At 38.1% G+C, this 20,165-nt stretch overlaps 6 protein-coding genes across 9 annotated transcripts; 1 reads left to right on the top strand and 5 right to left on the bottom strand.

Moving 5' to 3' along the window:
• On the bottom strand, positions 69-4,136 carry LOC104744725. Its single transcript, XM_010465821.2, has 6 exons — positions 3,674-4,136; positions 3,268-3,391; positions 2,925-2,983; positions 2,468-2,832; positions 972-2,196; positions 69-819 (listed from the first exon to the last, which is right to left on the bottom strand). Exons 2-6 carry the CDS (start codon positions 3,389-3,391, stop codon positions 181-183), a joined length of 2,412 nt encoding a protein of 803 aa, XP_010464123.1. The 5' UTR covers positions 3,674-4,136; the 3' UTR covers positions 69-180.
• Positions 6,598-9,895, bottom strand: LOC104744724 (ATP-dependent DNA helicase Q-like 1). The gene is made up of 10 exons (XM_010465820.2): positions 9,743-9,895; positions 9,297-9,661; positions 8,719-8,973; positions 8,464-8,627; positions 8,231-8,327; positions 8,103-8,146; positions 7,826-7,940; positions 7,279-7,632; positions 6,986-7,210; positions 6,598-6,864 (listed from the first exon to the last, which is right to left on the bottom strand). The coding sequence occupies exons 1-9, from the start codon at positions 9,855-9,857 to the stop codon at positions 7,154-7,156; spliced, it is 1,566 nt and encodes a 521-aa protein (XP_010464122.2). The 5' UTR covers positions 9,858-9,895; the 3' UTR covers positions 6,598-6,864; positions 6,986-7,153.
• On the bottom strand, positions 10,685-11,371 carry LOC104744723 (defensin-like protein 205). The gene is made up of 2 exons (XM_010465819.2): positions 11,249-11,371; positions 10,685-11,102 (listed from the first exon to the last, which is right to left on the bottom strand). The coding sequence occupies exons 1-2, from the start codon at positions 11,313-11,315 to the stop codon at positions 10,903-10,905; spliced, it is 267 nt and encodes an 88-aa protein (XP_010464121.1). The 5' UTR covers positions 11,316-11,371; the 3' UTR covers positions 10,685-10,902.
• On the bottom strand, positions 12,190-12,910 carry LOC104744722. Its single transcript, XM_010465817.1, has 2 exons — positions 12,612-12,910; positions 12,190-12,486 (listed from the first exon to the last, which is right to left on the bottom strand). Exons 1-2 carry the CDS (start codon positions 12,841-12,843, stop codon positions 12,341-12,343), a joined length of 378 nt encoding a protein of 125 aa, XP_010464119.1. The 5' UTR covers positions 12,844-12,910; the 3' UTR covers positions 12,190-12,340.
• On the top strand, positions 13,638-17,847 carry LOC104744720 (importin subunit alpha-7). 3 transcript variants are annotated; one of them, XM_010465812.2, is made up of 11 exons: positions 13,638-13,956; positions 14,464-14,542; positions 14,832-14,926; positions 15,018-15,149; positions 15,432-15,617; positions 15,873-16,036; positions 16,121-16,199; positions 16,349-16,477; positions 16,576-16,703; positions 16,957-17,368; positions 17,624-17,847. In XM_010465812.2, exons 1-10 carry the CDS (start codon positions 13,735-13,737, stop codon positions 17,363-17,365), a joined length of 1,623 nt encoding a protein of 540 aa, XP_010464114.1. In that variant the 5' UTR covers positions 13,638-13,734; the 3' UTR covers positions 17,366-17,368; positions 17,624-17,847. The 3 variants fall into 3 exon arrangements, with proteins under 3 accessions (XP_010464114.1, XP_010464115.1, XP_010464116.1); XM_010465813.2 differs by lacking the exon at positions 14,464-14,542 and having other exon boundaries at positions 14,921-14,926; XM_010465814.2 differs by lacking the exon at positions 14,464-14,542 and having other exon boundaries at positions 13,867-13,956.
• Positions 17,750-20,035, bottom strand: LOC104744721 (syntaxin-43-like). 2 transcript variants are annotated; one of them, XM_010465815.2, is made up of 8 exons: positions 19,576-20,035; positions 19,185-19,461; positions 19,000-19,089; positions 18,759-18,830; positions 18,601-18,678; positions 18,450-18,515; positions 18,286-18,366; positions 17,750-18,206 (listed from the first exon to the last, which is right to left on the bottom strand). In XM_010465815.2, the coding sequence occupies exons 1-8, from the start codon at positions 19,788-19,790 to the stop codon at positions 18,099-18,101; spliced, it is 987 nt and encodes a 328-aa protein (XP_010464117.1). In that variant the 5' UTR covers positions 19,791-20,035; the 3' UTR covers positions 17,750-18,098. The 2 variants fall into 2 exon arrangements, with proteins under 2 accessions (XP_010464117.1, XP_010464118.1); XM_010465816.2 differs by having other exon boundaries at positions 19,185-19,458.

Here is a 20,165-nt window from a genome sequence, read left to right as displayed (position 1 = left end):
TTTCACTATTTTGGATTACAGAGGTAAAAAAATGATTATCAAAAACATAATTACAACACTGTGGGAGAAGGTAGTTCAGCTTCAGCCTAATCTTGTTTTTAACAGATTATAATCCTATAAAAACAATTTCACTGTGAAGTTTGAGAAACTAGGAAAAATAAGACCAAGTGGTTTGGTTTGTCAGTAACACAAGAGAAGATCACTAACTAAGTCATCAACTAAATCGGACACAATCTCTTCTTCAATCTCAGCTCCTTCTTCGTAAGTCTCTCTCTTGTAATCTAACCATTTCCCTTCACAATTACTCATGTCATTGTCAACTAGCTCATCCATTATCATCTCTCTCTTCTTCTTCAATCCCTCAACCTCTTTCTTCACTTCTCCTGCCAACATCCCTACCCTGTCAAGAAATATGTCTTCTTTCCCTAACAACCCTCTGCAGGTTCCCATGAACATCTGCTCGCATTTGTGTGTTAAGCACTGATTCACCAAGTCAAACAGTGTTTTTCTCTCAATCTTGCCTCGCACATCTCTCTTACTTTCGATTTCCTCAAAAAGGCTCAGAGGTAATATATCAGTAGCCATCCCCAATGACACCTCTTTAATCATCAGTTGGCCAGAGGCTATGATCTCGGTTATGTACTCGAGCTCCCAGTCTTGACCTTCTTCAGCTTCTGATAAAGCAATGGATTCTGCTGAGGGTTCAGTTTCTTCAATTTCTTTGTGATATTCAATGCTTGAATTTGAGAAACTATTGCTGCTAGAGATTTGGAGATTTTTGGCTGTGCTGAAGCTATCAACTTCCTGATCTTCTTCTGCCTGTATCATTAGGAAATATCAAAAAAAATCAGGTCAGTGTGTCAGAAAACCTTACTGAAATACATATATAGCAACTTATAGAGACAGTGGTGGTAAGCTACTAAAAGTAGACATATCCTTGTGCAGAATTAGGAATTAGCCATACGACTAACCTGGAATATTTTATTGTTGTACACTGAACTACAATCAGAATCAGATTCGCTCTCTGATAAACCATTATCCAGATCATCCGACGGCAATGATATCGTCCCATTCACCCAATCCTTTGTAATGGAACCAGACGACTCTTCTTCTTGGGTAAGACTACTGCAAGATGACTCAATCTTAGAAGTTAGCTCTCTGAGCTTTTTCTCCAGCAGAAAGTTTAGAGAATCACCATCGATCTTATTGAAACTAAGTGCTGATTCTGCATCTTGATCAGACTTTTTAGCGGAGGATCGTGAATTGGATGATAAACCTTTGATAGGGGATGAGAAAGTAAATGAAATCACATCCATGTCCTTTCGATCTTCGTCCCCTTTCTTCAACTTGCCATCAACGGTGATGTTACATTTTATCAACTTTTCACCCTTTTTGATCCGTTTATCACTGTTGTTTCCAGGTTCTTGCACCCCATTTGGCAGTTTTTTGTTTCGAGGAAGATTCTTTTTACTGGACAAAGATGAAGCAGTGTTCTTTTCCGCTGATTTTGCAGTAAAACGAAGCGTCTTAGTTGTAGTTCCGCTTTCCACCAAAACATTGTTTGCAACTTTGTTCATCACTTTGGTGCTTCTCTGGTTTGAAACAGATGTCTCAGGAAATTGGTTCTGTTTCTGGCTATTTGGCTTAACCACAGTTTTCCCAGTGCTAGCAGACGATTCTTTGAAACCATTTCTTACTATGCGGTTCTTAGTGTCCATCTTCTTCTTTTGGTTTATGTTGCCACTTGAGGGCGTTGAACTGTCTCGCTTGTGAATAGCATTGGTCTTTGCGTGTGCAGGTGCAGATACACAAGGCGGCTTCACTTTACCCTTCAAACCACCAAACCTGCTTTCTCCCAACAACTTATTTGTCTCTTGTCTCTTGAGTGATGATGTAGTTCTCTTTTCGTCGTGCTTTCCGCTTAAGTACTTATTGTTGCGGGTACCATCAGAGATTTGAGGGCTTGGTCCTTTCTGTGAAGCTTCTAGTTTCTCTCTCAAATCTCTGATCCTCATTGGAAGTGATGAAGAAGAATCAGATGATGAAAACCGCGTTTTAGCAACTTTCCGAGGACTTGGATCAATCATCCTTGAAGCTGCTTCCATTACATAAGCAGGGTTCCTGGACTGAACAAAACCAGGACTCCGGATAGGAGACAAGAGCCTATTGTGAGTGACAGGGATTGGCTTAGCCGACCTTGGAGGCAACGTTTCGGTTTGAAAGCGGTTAATAGGCCGGTTACACTCTGTATTCATTCTTGAATCCAAATGGTCCCAAGAAATACCATCATAGTCACTGCGGAGATTTACATAACCCAAATTCTCATATGCATCCCATGTGCTTGCCTTGCGTGAGGATCTGAGAGAATATGGATCAGAAGCGAAATTAGACTGGGACTCCAAGGCATTNAGGACTCCGGATAGGAGACAAGAGCCTATTGTGAGTGACAGGGATTGGCTTAGCCGACCTAGGAGGCAACGTTTCGGTTTGAAAGCGGTCAATAGGCCGGTTACACTCTGTATTCATTCTTGAATCCAAATGGTCCCAAGAAATACCATCATAGTCACTGCGGAGATTTACATAACCCAAATTCTCATATGCATCCCATGTGCTTGCCTTGCGTGAGGATCTGAGAGAATATGGATCAGAAGCGAAATTAGACTGGGACTCCAAGGCATTTTTTACAGGTAGAGACTCTAAACCCATGAGCCTCGCGACCACACTTGGAGCTCGGGAACCTTGTCCATCATCACTAGTGGCAGAGGATGTAGAGCAACTCAAGTCACTTCTCGGATTGTAAGTTGAATTCTTTCCAATATCATCCCTCTCAATCTGTTAAACAAATATCATATCAAAGACCATTGGTTCCAGCCATTCACTTAAACGAAAAGAACATGGATAAAAATGGAATTGTTAAGCCTTACCGGAGAGGGCCACGAGTTTGAGGGGTTTCGAGCATTTTGCTTCTCTTGCTTTGATGCTTCTGATACCAAAAAAACAAAAAAGACAAGACTTTGAGTCTATTGAAGTTGTTTGAATCAAGAAGTGCATATAGTATACAGAACTAGGCATCACATCAAAGATCACAAAAATATTGCAAACCAAAATCTTCCACAAAGAAATGTATTGATTCAGAACATAAATTTTCTACATATCAAAGAAAGTGAATCAAAAGGCATAACTTGTAATCAAACCAAGGGCTTCAGGACAAGAACAATTTCAAGACTTAAATCGAGATGGTATGAAGTTTGTTTAGTAGAACATTACCGCAGACGAGTTCAGAGTTGCTGCTAGAGGAGAAGAGCTTCTTCCGGGATTTACCAGACCAATCAAACAGATTTAGAAAACCTCCTCTGGATCGTTTCTTCTCAACAGCCTCCATTTCTATCATCTACATATAAACAGCAATTGAATTACTTCTATGAAAGGCATTATGTTATATGTACAATACACGACAGTGGATTTTGATTATAGGACTCTAAATATGTACTCAAGCTCTCAGGAGGACACTATTTCAAATGTAAATTTTGTTTGGCATTTGGATCAAAAGGACAAAAGACCAAACTTTGGAACAGTAACATTAACAGTCTACAACAGGAGTAATACAGACAAATCAAATGATTCAGCCAAAAAAAAACAAAAACAAAAAACTCAGAAATGATTAGAATGGTACCAAATTCAAAATTGTGTAAGCGTTAACAAACAAAATGTAGGGCAGCACCGAGACGACAATGAAGGAAACATAAATCTGTGATACTTTCGAAACCCTAAAAACAAAAAAAAACAAAAAAGTCTTTCACTTCTGTCTCGTTTGCTCACAATGAGTATTGCTGTGTTTGTCAAACCAACAAGAACAACGACGAGAGTAAACAAATCAGAGGAAAGAACGAAAAAGTTGAGATTTTTAAGAAGTGGGTCAGAAGAATTTGGAATTTGGAATTCAGGGTAATGGTGGACTCGGTTAAGCAATTGGAATATGGGATTTTGAGGGATTTGGGTTAGAGTTAGGGAGACCCTAAAAGAACTAGAGAAGAAGAAGAAGAAGAAGAAGAAGAAGAGGAGCGGAGGGAGCTTGTGAATAATAAAGAGATGCACAGTGTGAATTGATGTGACAGAGAGAGACTTTGAATTTTTCAATATATCTCCCCCACCTCTCCCAAATTTAATGTCTCATTGTTTTCTGTAAAATAATTCTATTAAAAAAAAAAGACTTTTTTGCCCCATAATGTGACACACAAAACAAAACAAAAAAATTATATATTTGGATAAATAGCTTTTTGATATTTGGTGTGACACACAAAAGAAAATAAAGAAATTGATACAATTTGGTAACCCATGAATTAAGAGAAGTCGTTTTTTTCTTTTTCTTATATATTTTTCTACATTAATTTCCATCAATCAAAATAAGCCACGTGGCCAACCGTTTATATACAAGAGTGAGAAAGCTCCAACAACTTCTTCATTCGCTCGCTCGCTCGCTCTTCTTCTGATATTTCAAGAATTCAAGAATGGAACATGATCATCCCGATCACGAGGCTTTGAATTTATCATTGGCTCCGCCGAACTCCGACGACACAGCAGCAGCAGAGACACGCCCTCTCGTCCAATATCTCCCCGTGGTCGCGGCTCCGTCGTCGAGTTCTACTTCTTCTTTCGCTGGCTCCTCGGATGTGTCGTCACAAGGTCTCGCCCCAAACGATGGCTTGAATCTCTTATCGGGTTCATCAAACAGCAGCACAGCGGCTCTTCGTCTTGGAGGTCCCTCGAGTTCAACCCATGGCTTGGATCTTTCATTGGGTTTAGCCGCTGATCAGTCTCCGTCTCTGGGTCAGCCTCTAATAAGTTCTGGAGGAGATTCTCCGGCCCTTACTTCTGCATCGCACCAGGTTCTTTATCTTTACTCTCTCTCTCTCTCTCTCACATTCAACTTGCTCTGTTCTTTGCTATATTGGAATCACGTTTCAACCCATTCCTTTGGTTTTGTTACTCGATCGTGTAAAAATCAGGTTGCAAGTTCAAATCGATACTTGGCTAAACCACAGAGATCACTAGCTATTAACTTTCCAATGACCAAGATTACAATCGGAGATTGGACAAAAACTGCGGTCAGCTGTGATGATCTTATTGTTAGGTGCTACTTTGGAAGGCAAAAATTTATCTGGGAGATTCTTGAAGTGGTTCGAGTCAGAGGGAATGAAACAAGACAACTTTGGAAAAGGATGGCGATCAATTGGGGCGATGTCTTGTCCCTCAAAGCCGACGTTCAAACTGGATGCCTTGAAATCGAGGTAATATATTATTATTAGTACACATTCTTTAAAACTTGAACCTCATGCATGTTTGTATATGTGTTTTTCTCTGCAGTTGGGAGTACCACCAACGTTCTTCCAAGAGGGAGGTATAGGTTATAGAGGTAAATGGGCAGAGATCAGCCATTACACTCAAGATCATCCTTCTACTTTTTGCAGGTTGGTTTTTGCTTCCCGTGAACCCTTGTTCCTTTAATTTGCTTCTGTTTCTAATCTTTTTGTATGATTCAAATCTCTTTCATTTTTTTTTCTTTTCAGGAGACATGCACTATATTTTGATCCGGAAGTTCTAGAAACGAACTACAAAAAGATAGTAGCAGACAGCTTTTGGGCCAGAAGAACATTAGAAGTCCCTTTCCCATCATTACCGGACTCGCTTCACTTCGGAGATGGCCATGCAAACCTAGCGGTTGGAGATAACAGCCAGAATGCCACTGCAAATCGGTTGCTTGCACCGCAAGTTATTCACCATCTCAACAAATGAATGGACCGAATTTGGGAGGCACGTCGCAACAAACCCAAAAGAAGACGCATGGCAACAAGAGGCATCACTAAGGGTGACAAAAGGAAACGACATTGAGTAAATGACTCATTGCTGTCATGAAGCAGTCTTGTTTGCTTTTTACCTTTACGATGTAGTTCTGCTTTCCACCAAAAACCTTGTCTACAACTTTTTTGTTCATCATTTCCTGCCTCTCTGGTTTTATAACAGCAAATTAGTTTCTGGTTTTATAACAGCAAATTAGTTTCTGGTTTTATAACAGCAAATTAGTTTCTGGTTTTATAACAGCAAATTAGTTTCTGGTTTTATAACAGCAAATTAGTTTCTGGTTTTATAACAGCAAATTAGTTTCTGGTTTTATAACAGCAAATTAGTTTCTGGTTTTATAACAGCAAATTAGTTTCTGGTTTTATAACAGCAAATTAGTTTCTGGTTTTATAACAGCAAATTAGTTTCTGGTTTTATAACAGCAAATTAGTTTCTGGTTTTATAACAGCAAATTAGTTTCTGGTTTTATAACAGCAAATTAGTTTCTGGTTTTATAACAGCAAACTAACGGGTTCCACCTTCTCCGTCTGGCCTCCGTTGAACTGTTTTGCTTGTGAGTAGTATTGGCAGATATAGAGAGTGACTTGAGTGATGGTTACAGGGTCTGCTCAAATTACTGCTTTATTTGTTTCCAAATGTAATCTGCGCAATTTATAATACATATTTGTTTCTTTGGGTACAAATTAATCTTCTACGACAAACCCAAAAATCATGACCTTGAAGAACTGTATTGAGAACTAAACCTTGGAAATGCTCATCAGGTTTTGGTTTTACTATTACAACTAGGATCATAACTTGGTTTTACTAATACTCTCAGGTCATATGAAGAAAACTATATGTATCAAGTATCAACTATCAATATATAAGAGGTCAAGCCATAAAAATTTGATAGAGATTACTTTAGCTCTTTTCACAGTTATCACACGGGTTTAAACTGCTTTTACAAATCCTCCGGTCGAATGACTCTCCAAAGTACTCTAGTAACATCTGTCTTCTGCATTCTGTCTGAAACATTCATAGATTTAAGACTTGGTAAGGATGAAGTAAAATCTTGAACATATAATCCACAATGGAAACAGACAATTAAAAACGTTTGCTTATCCATTTTGCGTTTTAACGATATTACCTTCAGCTCACAGTATTGCTGCATCTTCTTGGCCTGAGCCATGGCTGACTTAAATCTATCCATGTTTCTGCCTTGTCCATTACGCAGCATGCAAACGACTCTGCTGAAATCTTTCTTCTGGTACAAGCAAATGCACTGTGCTTGAAGCCCATCCCTTCCTGCTCTCCCTCACTCTTGGTAGTAGCTTTCTATAGCTTTCGACAAGGTATTGTGTATGACAAAACGCTGCAGCAAAACCAACTTTTTTTATTAGCAACAAAATGGCTGCACAGCTATGAACAGGCTTGACTTACCACGTCTGCTTTGTCTATTCCCATCCCAAATGCGATGGTTGCACAAACAATTCGGACTTCCCCTGTTTGCCATTTCCTCTGTACATCAACTCTCTGTTTTGCAGGTATACCAGCATGGTAATAAACCGTCTTCACCTTGCATTTCTCGTTCAGAAACTTCGCAACATCGACACATTCACTTTTGGAGAGACAGTAAACGATCCCAGACTGATCCTTGAACCGATCTTTTAACAGCTCTTGGAGCTGTTTGAGCGGCTCTTTTGTTTTGACGATCACCTCATACTTCAAGTTGGTTCTGTCAAAGCTCATCTTCAAAACCGGAGCCCTGGGAATTCTCAAGCTTTTTAGTACGTCCTGTTGTGTGGAAAAAAACGATCAAATTTGGCAAAATAGCAGTGTTCAGATCTTAAGGAACCACAACATACGATAGAGTATGAATGTAAAATTGTCTTCTGAAGCTAAATTGAGAACCGGTGCAATGGAATCCCAAGAACATTCAAAATCGTTCCCAAATTCAAAAGGATCTAATCATGGTAATGGTTGTTACCTGACAGACTGATTCAGTTGCCGTTGCTGTAAGAGCCATCACAGGAACACGGGGAAAGTTCTGCTTAAGACATCCCAGTTCCCTGTAGTCTGGCCGAAAGTCGTGTCCCCATTGACTGGAAAGTAAAACAAAATATCTTGTATATCACAAGGAAAATTTTCCCAGGTCGCAGGCAGAGATCTATTTTGATATTAAGGTGTTGGTGATGAACAATCAGAAGACATTTGTGTAGACCACAAGATATAATGTGTGAAAGAAAGGGAGAAAAGTATTGTACCTCACGCAGTGAGCTTCATCAACCACAAAACCTGCCAGCAGTCCCTGTTGTTAATGATGGAAGATGTTTAACATATTTCTTGTTGTTGTTATATATTATGTAACAACAACAAGAAAAACTGAATCTACCTTGCGGTCTAAGCATCTTAGTGTCTCCAAAAAGGATGAACTTCCAGCAATTTTTTCAGGTGTCACATATAAGAGTTTACATGACGGGTTATCTCTTCTGCAAGCAAAATGTCAATGCACGTATAAGCCTTTTAAAAGCATCTAGATGGTTAGATCTCCATTAAAGAAAAAGGATAAATGATGTCTAAGGTACTTGACTGTAAAAATGAAAGAAATGGGGAGAGGATCTTCACCTAAGCTCTTGTAATACAGCTGCTGCTTGGGAAGCTGTTTGCTGAGAGTTCAGAAAAGTCGCTGGTATCCCGTACTTAAGGTTCAGGGCAACTATCTGATCCTGGATGAGGGACAACAGAGGAGAAATAACTATGGTAACTCCAGCTTTTAGTGTTGCAGGAAGCTGTAAAACAAACAAAAGAGAAAAAATTCAGTATGCAGACTGTGGCAAGTCACGCCTTCAGGAACATATAAAGCTAATAAGGGATCATGACCTGGTAACACAGACTTTTCCCCCCTCCCGTTGGCATTAGAACAAAACAATCCTTCTTTTCCATAGATGCTCTACATGCTTGATGCTGCAGGGGCCGGAACACCTTGTTCCCAAAGATCACCAAATTTGCAAACTCCAGATCATCCAACGCCTGCAACTCTTCGTAACTCGGAGTTTCTTCAAGGTCCTTTTGTGATATATGTACAGAAGGTTTTCTTCCTGAAATCGTTGAAACTGAATCCTCCATAGAACAATCCTTCAAAGAAGAACAAATCAGAAGTTTCAGTTCAAGAAGAAAGTAAAAGTTTGTCACTAAAAACACAGTTCAAAACGTGAAGAGAGATAGCAAACCCCAGAAGCTGTCAAAGGAACTCACAATAAAACTATTTTAAATTTGTCACAAGAACCAAACCCAAATGAATGAAGAGCCAAGTCTTTGAAATAAAAAGCTTCTACGGATGATTAAACACAGATATATCAGCACATAAATGAGAGGGTTTTTGCCAAACAAAAAGGCTAGTTTTTTTATTGTTCTTCTCCCAAAAACCATGAAACAGTAACTGCAATGATGAATCTTACCATAGATCTCAAAGAGTGATTTATAGAACTTGTCTGTGGTCTCCTTGGAACCTTGAAGCGTGTCTCAACATCTTCCAAATCACTAGAAGAATCCAAATCCATTACCTCCGGGTGTTTCTTTGGCTCAGGAGAATCCTCAATGACATGAACTTGGACTCTTGAATCATCATCATCATCATCATCAGTATTGAATCCGTTATCACTAGGGTTAGCTTTATCAAACATTTCAGCCAATGTTCCTTGAGCTTCAGACTCTATAGCCTGTATATCATCCCATTCCTCAGTTCCTTCCTCAAAATCAGCTAACGCCGCAAGAAAATCATCTCCACATAACTCAACAGTGATGAAATCCCGACCATCATCGCCTTTTTAAAACAAAACACAGAAACCTAAGTAAACCCAATCGATTACGAATAGCGTAGAATCTAGATTCGAAATTTTGGTACCGTAAAGAGAGACGAATCGATCCAAGCATTTCTTTGCGGAATCTTCGTCGAATCCGAGTTGTGTAGCTAGGCTTATCAATCGAGCTTTCTCCAATTCCAGATCCTGATCTTTCATCTCCGGCAACGTAACAAGCGATTATTCCCGACAACGGCGATTAGAAAATTTTACTGAATTTTTTTAGTGCCCTTTCCGCACAAGGAGAAACTTCCAGCCTATTTTTTCCCGCCATTTTTTAAAACGCTACCGTTTCACTCTATTATAGATGGGCTTTTGGGCCCAAGTCCAATCTTCTCCGATCCTTGTGATTCTATTGAAAACCGGTCTCCATATCATCGGTTTCGCTTTTCCGGTTCAATTGATTTTCTAATAACCGCCGGTTTGATTTCTGGTTCTTATAATTCCGTCCGATTGCCTTTAAATTTTGCGTATGTTAGGGTTCGAATGGATCCAGTTTAGCAATTTCATTTTTGATATTCAACGATCTATAGAGGTCATTTTCCTAAACTTAGAGAGGTCACTCGATCTTAATTAATAGCTACGTAGCTCGGGGCCATATGGCCACTTGATTTTCTTTGTGAAGAAGGTCCACTGGCGCTCATCAATTTTCTAAATTCACCTCTAACATATCATCATTGGACTTATATATATTTTGATGGCTTTTATAAGTCAAATCTGTCTCCTCTTTTCATTTCACCTCTAACATATCATTATCGGATAAACCCTGATTGCCATTGGCTCGTTTATTTTGGATAAACTAAAATTATCATACAATACATATTTTTTTACATTGAAAATATAATACAATTAACTTTGTGAAACACTTTTGCCTAAAGCTACCACATAATATTACGAAGAAGAAGTATTAATTTGTATTGTGAACGGAGATCATCAAGACGAAGATTGTATGTGTTGATCTACACAGTTTAACAAATCGAATCACGTAGAAAAAACACAAAAATAGTTTTATTATCAAAACGAAAAAGCATACAACATGATGATCTTATTATAGACGCAGAGAGAAGCTATCATTAGCTTCGTCCTACTATTTTATCAGAGACGAAACGACTTACACACATTTCCTTACATCGGAAACCACACTTACATTATAGAGAGATACAATCTTATTTGTTATTCGAGTTCATTTGTAAAATTATAGTATTCAATGACCGTAGCAGTGGCAATGCTCTTCGTCATCGTGGTCATGATGCACGACGTGGTCATGATCCTCACACTCTCCTTTACATGAGTGCTCATAATGCTCATGGCATTGGGCTTCACACTCTCTTTCCCTACATGGGTAAGACACTGTGGCTTCGCCTAAGAACTTATCACAGTCATTAGCTTCAGTCTTCGGGATCTCTGTATATATATATATATATATATTTAAGAAGAAGAAGATGTTACAATCAAAGATTCAAAATAGTAATATTTCCTGCTTTATATTTGTGTGAAGATATGCATGCAAATGAACAACTTAATTAGAAAGGCTAGAACCGAAATTATACCGGCCGAAATGAACAAGAGAACGAGCAGAAGACTGGTGAAGCAGATGGAATTGAGGGTCCTTGCCATTTTTGTAGCTTTTGCGTTCTTTCCTTTTTATACTTAAGAAACTTGGGTGATACTTTCAATGGGGGTTGCGATCATATTTATAGTAAAATTAAAAATTTCGTTGACTTATAAACTATAGTACGTGTATATCCCACTAGAGTCGCAACGTCACCGTTTTGTCTCACGTGTTTAAGGAAGTCTTTCTAAGGCCCAGCTTAATTTCATACTTTCGTTTCAAAGCCCATTAGATGATAAAACCTCTCTATCAACCGGTGCTTGCTTTATTGAACGAACGTGTTTGTCTCTTTTTGTTGTTGTTACTACGCGTTTTTCTTACTATAACTCTAAAAGTGACAGAGGTTACATAATGCTATTGCTAGATGAAGTGAAGTAAAAGAAATCCTCAAAAATGTGGTTTTCTAAAGGTTGACAAATTAAGCTTCATTCTTAAGTGATTTTTTCTTGTGGTTGGAGTCATTATTCTTAAGTGATTTTGATTCCATTAATTGCTTCCTAGCTCGGCTAATTGCCGCCACTTGATGATCTAGCTCTTAATGAAGGACGTCATCTACTCATTAAATTTTCTAATTACTCGGTGAGATATTTTCTTCGGACTTTTCCGAAAGTTATAAAGTCAAATCTTTCTCCCTCTTGAATTTTCGATATGCTTCTATTAATTAGGTTAAAACTTATAGATGTTGGAAAATGAGTACCTAGTGTTGAACAAAATTGATGCCCACTTAATAATTTCCATATCAAACCAACTTTTTTCTTGAACAAACCCATATCAAACCATTATCTTCACACATTGAAAGTTTTCCGTTTTTTAGTTGTGGTGTTTACTTGAAAAATGAAAACACACACACACAAATATATAACTGTAGTTAGATAACTTTTTCAAATTAACATAGTTTTTTTTTTTGGATGTGCAAGTCAATTGAATTAAATAGAAATACACAAGGAACACAAACACATAATGAACAAAATAAATTAAATATACTGAATTTTAAAACAAACTTCTAAAGAGATTATATAATAGGAGAGACCTATATCCCATGAATAATTTTGGAGCATTGAATCTTAAGCCATTTGTAACTCTTTTTCAAAGTTGTCTTCATCTTTCCTTCGGCTGAATAAAGTTTGTATTTCGCCACTCGTCGCTTTCTCTTTATCTCTGGATCATTCCACCATCCTACGATTGTTATACAAACAAATCATTTTTCATAACGTTTAAACCATTATATATAATCATTATTTGTAAATTTTGCAATCAAATTTAAACACAAAAGTTGTACTTTATACATAATTTTTGATTACCTTTTAACGATGTTGAATGAGAGGTAGATTTTTTGGTGGGTCTAACGGGCAAGTCTTTGTAAGAAATTTTGCGCCATAGATCCGATGTCATTGGAGATCGATTATGTTTTGATTCTCTAACAACGTAAATTCCTCTGACAGGTTTTAAATCAGCAGGATCAACCAGTTGGAGGTTCCTATCTCCTTCATACGATTTGTAAGATCGTACTCTAGGAGATTGGAAATCCTCCATCTCAGTTTTGTCTCTCTTTTCTTTTTTTTTGCGTTTCCTCTCCTATTTCTTTTTTGTTAATTTTTTCTGCTTTAATACTCCGAATAAATAGAATCTCTATACTATTCAAAGCCTTGTATTTTGGTAGAGGTAAAATGTGGTGGAAAACAAAAAGATGGTTACAACAAAATGATTGAAAATAGAAAGAAAACTTATATAGCAAACAATAGAGACCTTAAACTGATTTGGTCTCTTTTTTATTTTCTACCCCACTGATAAATTTTTTATTGTTTGGTAATGGGTCAACAACATAGGAAGGGTCCGAACCATCATATTGTATTGTCATGTGTGCACAGTACAGAGAAATTGTGATAATTAATAAATTAATCACGACGAGATACGTGTCAATTTACATTTATTTACTCTCACATTCATAAAATAAGTAGTGTTTTTTTTTTTTGTTCTTCCTTTCAACTCGATAGATTTGATATTTATAAGTTAAAATATGAAAATATTTGCAAAAAAATATGAAAATATTTAAACTGTATGTCAAACTTTGTTAAATCAATCGAAGCCTTTATTATCGCCGTGCACTCTTGGCAATTAGTCCAATTAATTCGATTCGGATTCGATATCAAAACAAATAATATCTGTAACAGAAATTAGGCGGGAACGAATCAACTTGCGCTCGCTTTTTTTATCTTTGTTCTCCCCAAGTTATCTTACTAATTCGAATTTGTGCCCCTCATGTTTATAAAATTTCCAATTGAACCCTAAAAAGTTAAAATCCGTTTTTTTGTTTTGTTTTTGAAGAGCGTGGGCGTGTTTCATTCCTTTGGTGGAAATTTGATTTTAGTCGTATTATAAAAATAAAACCGTCGAAATCGTTAGGGTAGCGAAGCGAGATCGACGATGAAGGGAGGAGGAGGAGGAGGAACAACGTCGATGAGGACGAGCTGGACGATGTCAGTACGGAGGAGCGGGTACAAGGCTGTGGTTGACGGAGTTGGTGGTCGTCGGCGAAGAGAGGACGACATGGTTGAGATCCGCAAAGCTAAGAGAGAAGAGAGCTTGCTTAAGAAGCGTCGCGAGGCTCTTCCTCATTCTCCTTCCGCCGTTTCTCTTGATCAGAAGGTCCGTTTCTCCGCTTTATTTTAACAATTTTGCAGTTTCGTCGCGAAAAAATAATCTGGAGATTAATTGATGAATTTGGCTGTTGATTTCTGGAGATTCGTAGATCCGATTCCGATTGATTTTGGTATATCTATTTTTTTAATTCATCTATCCAATTCCGATCGATTTTGGTGTTTCTAATTTTTGAATTTGGTGTTCTTAATTTGTCGATTCGAGTTATTATAGCGAGTTGCGTTCTGAAATTTGACATTTGATGCTCGATGCGATCGTTCTGATTGCTACTTATTCATGATCGCTATTGGTTTATGAAGAATTTGCATGTACGGAAGCTTGATTATACAGTGCTAGAAGCCTAGAATTATCAGAAAGAGCTATTTAGCTTTCGTAGTTTGGTGTTCCCTTCTAAAATGGTGTTTGAAATTCTTTGAATGGACATATAACATTTCGTATGTATAATTGGATTATCAGTTCTATGTTTGAGTAGTTTGTATGTTCGATTGGTTACAGTTGATAAGCCGTATCTGGTCTGACAAGAGGGATCTGTTGATCGAGGCTACTACTCAGATCAGAACGTTACTTTGTGGTGGTGAGAGACATCCCATTCACTTATTTACTAACAAATTTGATACCTCAGTTGCTATAACATTAACAAGCTATTCTGCCACGTTTGTCTATGCTGACGGCATTTGCTACCTCGGTTGCTATAACACTAACATTGCTATAACATCAACGTTTTTGCCATTTTTATAATTTATAGACTGCAATGAACTCAGACCAGACCTAATGATGATGTCTTTGCTGTGTAAAGTAATATTAAAGTTAAGCAATAGCAATGTATATGCCTTTTCTAATGCTCTATTCTGTTCTTTTGGTAGAAATGTTTAATGTACACGTTGAAGAAGTTATACAGGCTGGTTTGGTTCCACGCTTTGTGGAATTCCTAACATGGGATGACTTTCCTCAGCTTCAGGTTAGCCTCGATGCATCTGTACGATCAATCTGGTTCTATCAGTTGCTTCACAAGCTCACTGCTTTCTCGTTTCATGGAACAAATTTTTTAGTTTGAAGCGGCTTGGGCAATAACGAATATCGCATCTGGAACATCTGAGAACACTGAAGTGGTGATTGATCATGGAGCGGTTGCAATGCTAGTGAGACTTCTCAGCTCACCATACGATGTGGTCCGTGAGCAGGTATATGATGTGTTGATTGGTCATCATGTACCAATGCTATGTGGTTCTCGAATTTTTATGACTACTAAGAGCATGTGATTGCTTCTGCAATTAGTAGATTTATAAGATAAAGAAAATGACAAAGATCAATAAACAGAAAGCAAAAGTTTTAAATTTATTGATGACAGAGGATATAAGGTTTAGACTATATATAGTTGTAGGTTTAATAAGTTCGGTCGAGTTTGTTGTTTCCCTCCCACTTTTCAGTTGCAACTAAGCTCTTCTGTATGCTTGGACAATCAGGTTGTCTGGGCATTAGGAAATATTTCTGGAGACTCTCCTAGATGCCGTGATATAGTCCTTGGACATGCAGCTCTACCTTCTCTATTGTCGCAGTTAAACCATGGAGCCAAACTTTCTATGCTTGTAAACGCCGCTTGGACTTTGTCTAATCTTTGCAGAGGAAAGCCTCAGCCTCCATTTGATCAGGTATGTTTTAAACCTATCTGGGCCTTGTTATAGCTTCTTGTCTTGCACTCTTAATATATTTTGGTCCAGCATACTTAACAGCTGTTAAATTGGTTTTCGCCCATATTATGGTGATCAGGGCCTGTTTAGCACTAAAATATTTAATACTGTAAAAACTCTGGTAACAAGGTTTGGTTCTTGAGCCTGCTTAGTTGTTCTGATAGGATTTGATGAATGTGTTATTATTTTAGACATCTCACTTGTATATGCCCACAGGTGAGTGCTGCATTACCAGCTCTTGCACAACTCATTCGATTAGATGACAAGGAACTCTTGGCTTATACGTGTTGGGCACTGGTCTATCTGTCTGATGGTTCAAATGAAAAAGTACAAGCCGTGATAGAAGCCAAAGTTTGTGCACGACTTATTGGTCTTTCGGTGTGAGTGTTTGAGACTTTATCACTTTAATTAACCAAGAATATTCAGAGTCATATATACTGATGGCTTTTTTGCTTTCTGAACAGCCACCGTTCACCTTTAGTTCTCATTCCCGCTCTTCGCACCATTGGAAATATTGTAACTGGAAATGATAGTCAAACTCAGGTAAATATGCGGCTACAGATAGAAATTTAGTATTAGCACTACTATAACTGGCTTTATACAATTTTATCTTTCTCAACTAAAACTTAAATAATATTTGACTTTTAATCATAATTGTGTTCTCAGAACTCTTTTCTTTGTGATATTCTTAGCATATCATTGATCTTCAAGCGCTCCCATGCTTGTTAAATCTTCTAAGGGGACCCTATAACAAGACCATCAGGAAGGAAGCTTGTTGGGCAGTCTCTAATATCACAGCTGGTTGTCAGTCGCAGATTCAGGTTTGCCAATACACGTCTCTGGACTTCTCTTTTTAATCGCAATCTAATTAAGACGTCGCGCTGAATATTTGCCTGTACTTGTTTAAATCTCTTCATAGGCTGTAATTGATGCTGGTATATGTCCTGCACTTGTTAATCTGCTCCAAAACTCTGAACTCAATGTCAAGAATGAGGCTGCCTGGGCTATCTGCAACGCTATAGCTGGAGGATCTTACAAGCAAATCATGTACGTAGAACTTAACCTAACACAAAGCTAGGACAGATTTAGGCAATCAAATATTCAGTAGTTTGAATATAGAGTCATGAAAAGAGTTATAGCAGCAGAACCAAATCTTATGGTCTCATTCCATTGAATCTATTACAACTTTTCTTGGCAGAGTATTCAGCAGGTTGTTTTATACTTTATACATTTCTTGAACCCGTGTGGGTCTGTTTCAATCCTTCCAAATCTCACACGCGGTTTGCTAATGTCTTGACAGGTTTCTAGTAAAGCAAGAATGCATCAAACCGTTGTGCGATCGTCTTACATCCTCAGATACTCAACTCGTCATGGTTTGTTTAGAAGCACTCGAGAAAATACTGAAGGTGGGAGAAGTTTTCAGCACAAGAGACGCTGAAGGTATTTACCAATGTCCTCAAACAAATGTAAACCCGCATGCTCAGCTGATAGAAGAGGCTGAGGGACTGGAGAAAATCGAGGGCCTGCAATCTCATGAGAACAACGAGATTTACGAAACAGCGGTGAAGATTCTAGAAACATACTGGATGGAGGAAGAAGAAGAAGAAGGAGTTCAAGGGCAACAAGACATGATATATGTCCCACTTGACAACTTTGCAAACATGCCAACACCCTCAGGCACTCTCAGTGAGATGTACTGCGGACCTTAAGAGGTAAGACTTATATTTCCATGCGGAAACTTTACTTGTTTTTTTGCTTACTCATTATGGAATTAGTAGGAACAAGCTCTTGTTACGTTAAGGAAGTAGGCGTTTGTTATATAGATCAGAGTCTGATTTGGTTTAATTTAGTCTAAGAGAAACTTACGAAACTCAAGCCAAAGCAATTTTGTTTCGGTTTGGTTCGATATTTATGACTTTAGTTCTAATTTACTTTATTTCTTGTTTGGTGTTTTTCTGATGATTCAGGACAGGCAGCTTTGGCAATCATACATTCAGCTCTGTTCATACACTAACTGAAAATGGAGGTTAGAGATTACATTGCTTGCTTTCTACAGTAACGTCAATGTTGGTCAGGAGTAGTAGTAGTTTGTATTCTGGAACAAACCTTACATTTATATTATATTCTGTCCATAGATCCTCAAGAATCATCATTAATATCATCTTTACATGTAAATAAACCATTATAAACTCGTTAAAACCCAAGTTACAAACACTCAATACAAAAGTGATGATGTCCATCTATGTAAACGCCGTAAGAAGTGAAGAAAAATAGCAGAAGAAGCCGCAGGCTGCAGCTAAAGCCACCGAGGAAGAGAGACAACACAGTTCGTTTTTTTTCTTCAGACCATATGAGGATACAGAACGAACACTCAGTATCGCAAAAATGTGGTGATCGCGTTTCAAAAGAATTAAAGAATGAATTATCACACTTTTCCTTGGGTCACAAGAGAATTTCCTTAAGGATTAAGAGTACTAGCATGATGAAGCAGAGGATGACAAGAACAGACGCACACATCACCATACCTCCTTGTCTCTGTGTACGTTCCGCCTGCACAAGTGATTCCGCTAAAACATTTAGGCATGAAATCTTATAGAGAGTATACACACTGGTCTTAAAAAAAGTTTACCTTTTGCAGCTGTTTGAGACCATCGTCGACTGTACTAGCAACGTTCTGGATATTATAGTCAATCCGATCAACTATGGTACCCTGTCACGACAAGTTTTGGTTTCAAATTATAGTATTTCTAGAATCAGTGACTTAGAAATTAGACACCAGTTTTAGTGGTATACCTGGTCTATAACAAGCGCGGAAAGATCCTTCATGATCTGAGCAAGTTCATTTACGGATTCAACAACCTGTCGATGAGAAGAAAGTGAAAAGATTACGAAAGTGTACTGAAAATAGTAACGATAAAGAGCAGTAAGAGTTGCAAACACTAACCTGTTGAATCTCTTTCTCCCTCTCTACAGATATTTCTTCACTCTTTTTTATCTTGCTCATTTGATGCTCACTAAATACCTGTAGTGAAATTCATATATTGCATTATTACAGAAATTAGATGAATAATGGGTAATAAGATTGTGACAAAGGAGTCATACCATATCCTCGAAGTCATCATCTTCTGCTTTATATCTGTTTCCGTTCAGATTCATTTCTAAATCCGTTCCGTCCTGATGATACATCATAAGTCACAGCTTCTTAGAAACAAAAATAAAATATACAAACAAGTAACAAGAGCACAATGAAATTCATATAAACAAAAGTGCAGGTGAAGAACAGAACAAAGACTCCAATGGTGAAGGCTCAAGCATAGGAAATGTACAGAGAGTCATAACATACCTCTTTTTGCAGTCTCAAGCGTTTCAAATATGTAGACTGTTTCTTGCGAAGCTCCATAGAAAGGTTTTGGAGATCAGTAGCAAGTGATCGCTGTTATAAAACACATAAGACTTAAAAAATTAGATAGTGATGAAAAAACGAAAGGAAACGCCTTCAAGAGACGCATCAAAGTCAAGCACACCAACCTGGACGTTTTTTCTGACATTTGAATCTTCAGAAGGTCCAGCTGCAGAAAGCCTCTGAAGTTGCTTCTCAGATTTCTTCAATAAGAAAGTAATCTCTTGTGTCAAAGACTCGATTTGATGTTGATCCTCTTTATCATCCCCAAATGAAGGCATCAAAGCTTTCGCATGAGCCTTTCCCAATTCAGCCATTTTGATTCTTGCACGCTGAATGTTAACTGAAATCTCCTCAGATACATCAACCCAGTCTGGTGGTAATCCCACTGTTACCGTACCTCTACTTTGACATTGAAAACAACAAACAATACTTTCTTCAACCAAGTTCTTACGGAATCACCAAGCTTCTAACATTTCAATGGCAGCAAGAGAGAGAGAGAGAGGGGAAGAGAAGTACCTCGAATTCCCAGGATCCTCAGTACTGACTGGAGCATAAGAACGATTCGGATGCAACAGAGATGTGCTCGCCATCTCGATCACCGGACCTAAGCCGGATTTAGCTCCCGTCAACGAATTGTTCACCGTCACTGTAGACGACCCAATCGGAGCACGAACGCTCCTCAGAGTGTTTCTGTACTTCCTAAACAACAACGTACGATTCCTAGTCGCCATAGCAAAGCTCAAAATATAAACCCTAGAAGAATCACAGTGACAAGACAAGTAACCAAGATCTCTACGAACGTCTAGATTAAAGTTCTCGCTTCTCCTCCGATCCGGAAGCTATAGATCTAAACGAAATCTCGGTTCCAACATATACAAAGCAACGAAACAACGACGGCAACGGCGGAGACCGGCCGATCTCCGGCGGGATGAAAAATCTCCGACGGCTTAAAAAAAACAGTTCTCAGATTTACAAATTCAGAAAAATAAAAATTAATTAAAAGCAAACAGTTGACAACAAAGTCAGACAGACGTAGCAGCTAGAAGAAATCTGCTGCTTTTAGGTACACCTTTTAACTGCTACATCTTAGAAAAGAAGCCAATGAA

Source organism: Camelina sativa, chromosome 15 (genome assembly GCF_000633955.1).
Source record: "Camelina sativa cultivar DH55 chromosome 15, Cs, whole genome shotgun sequence".
Classification (NCBI taxonomy): domain Eukaryota; kingdom Viridiplantae; phylum Streptophyta; class Magnoliopsida; order Brassicales; family Brassicaceae; genus Camelina; species Camelina sativa.
Note: the sequence above shows the minus strand (reverse complement) of the source record. Positions and strands in the feature narration are given on the sequence as shown.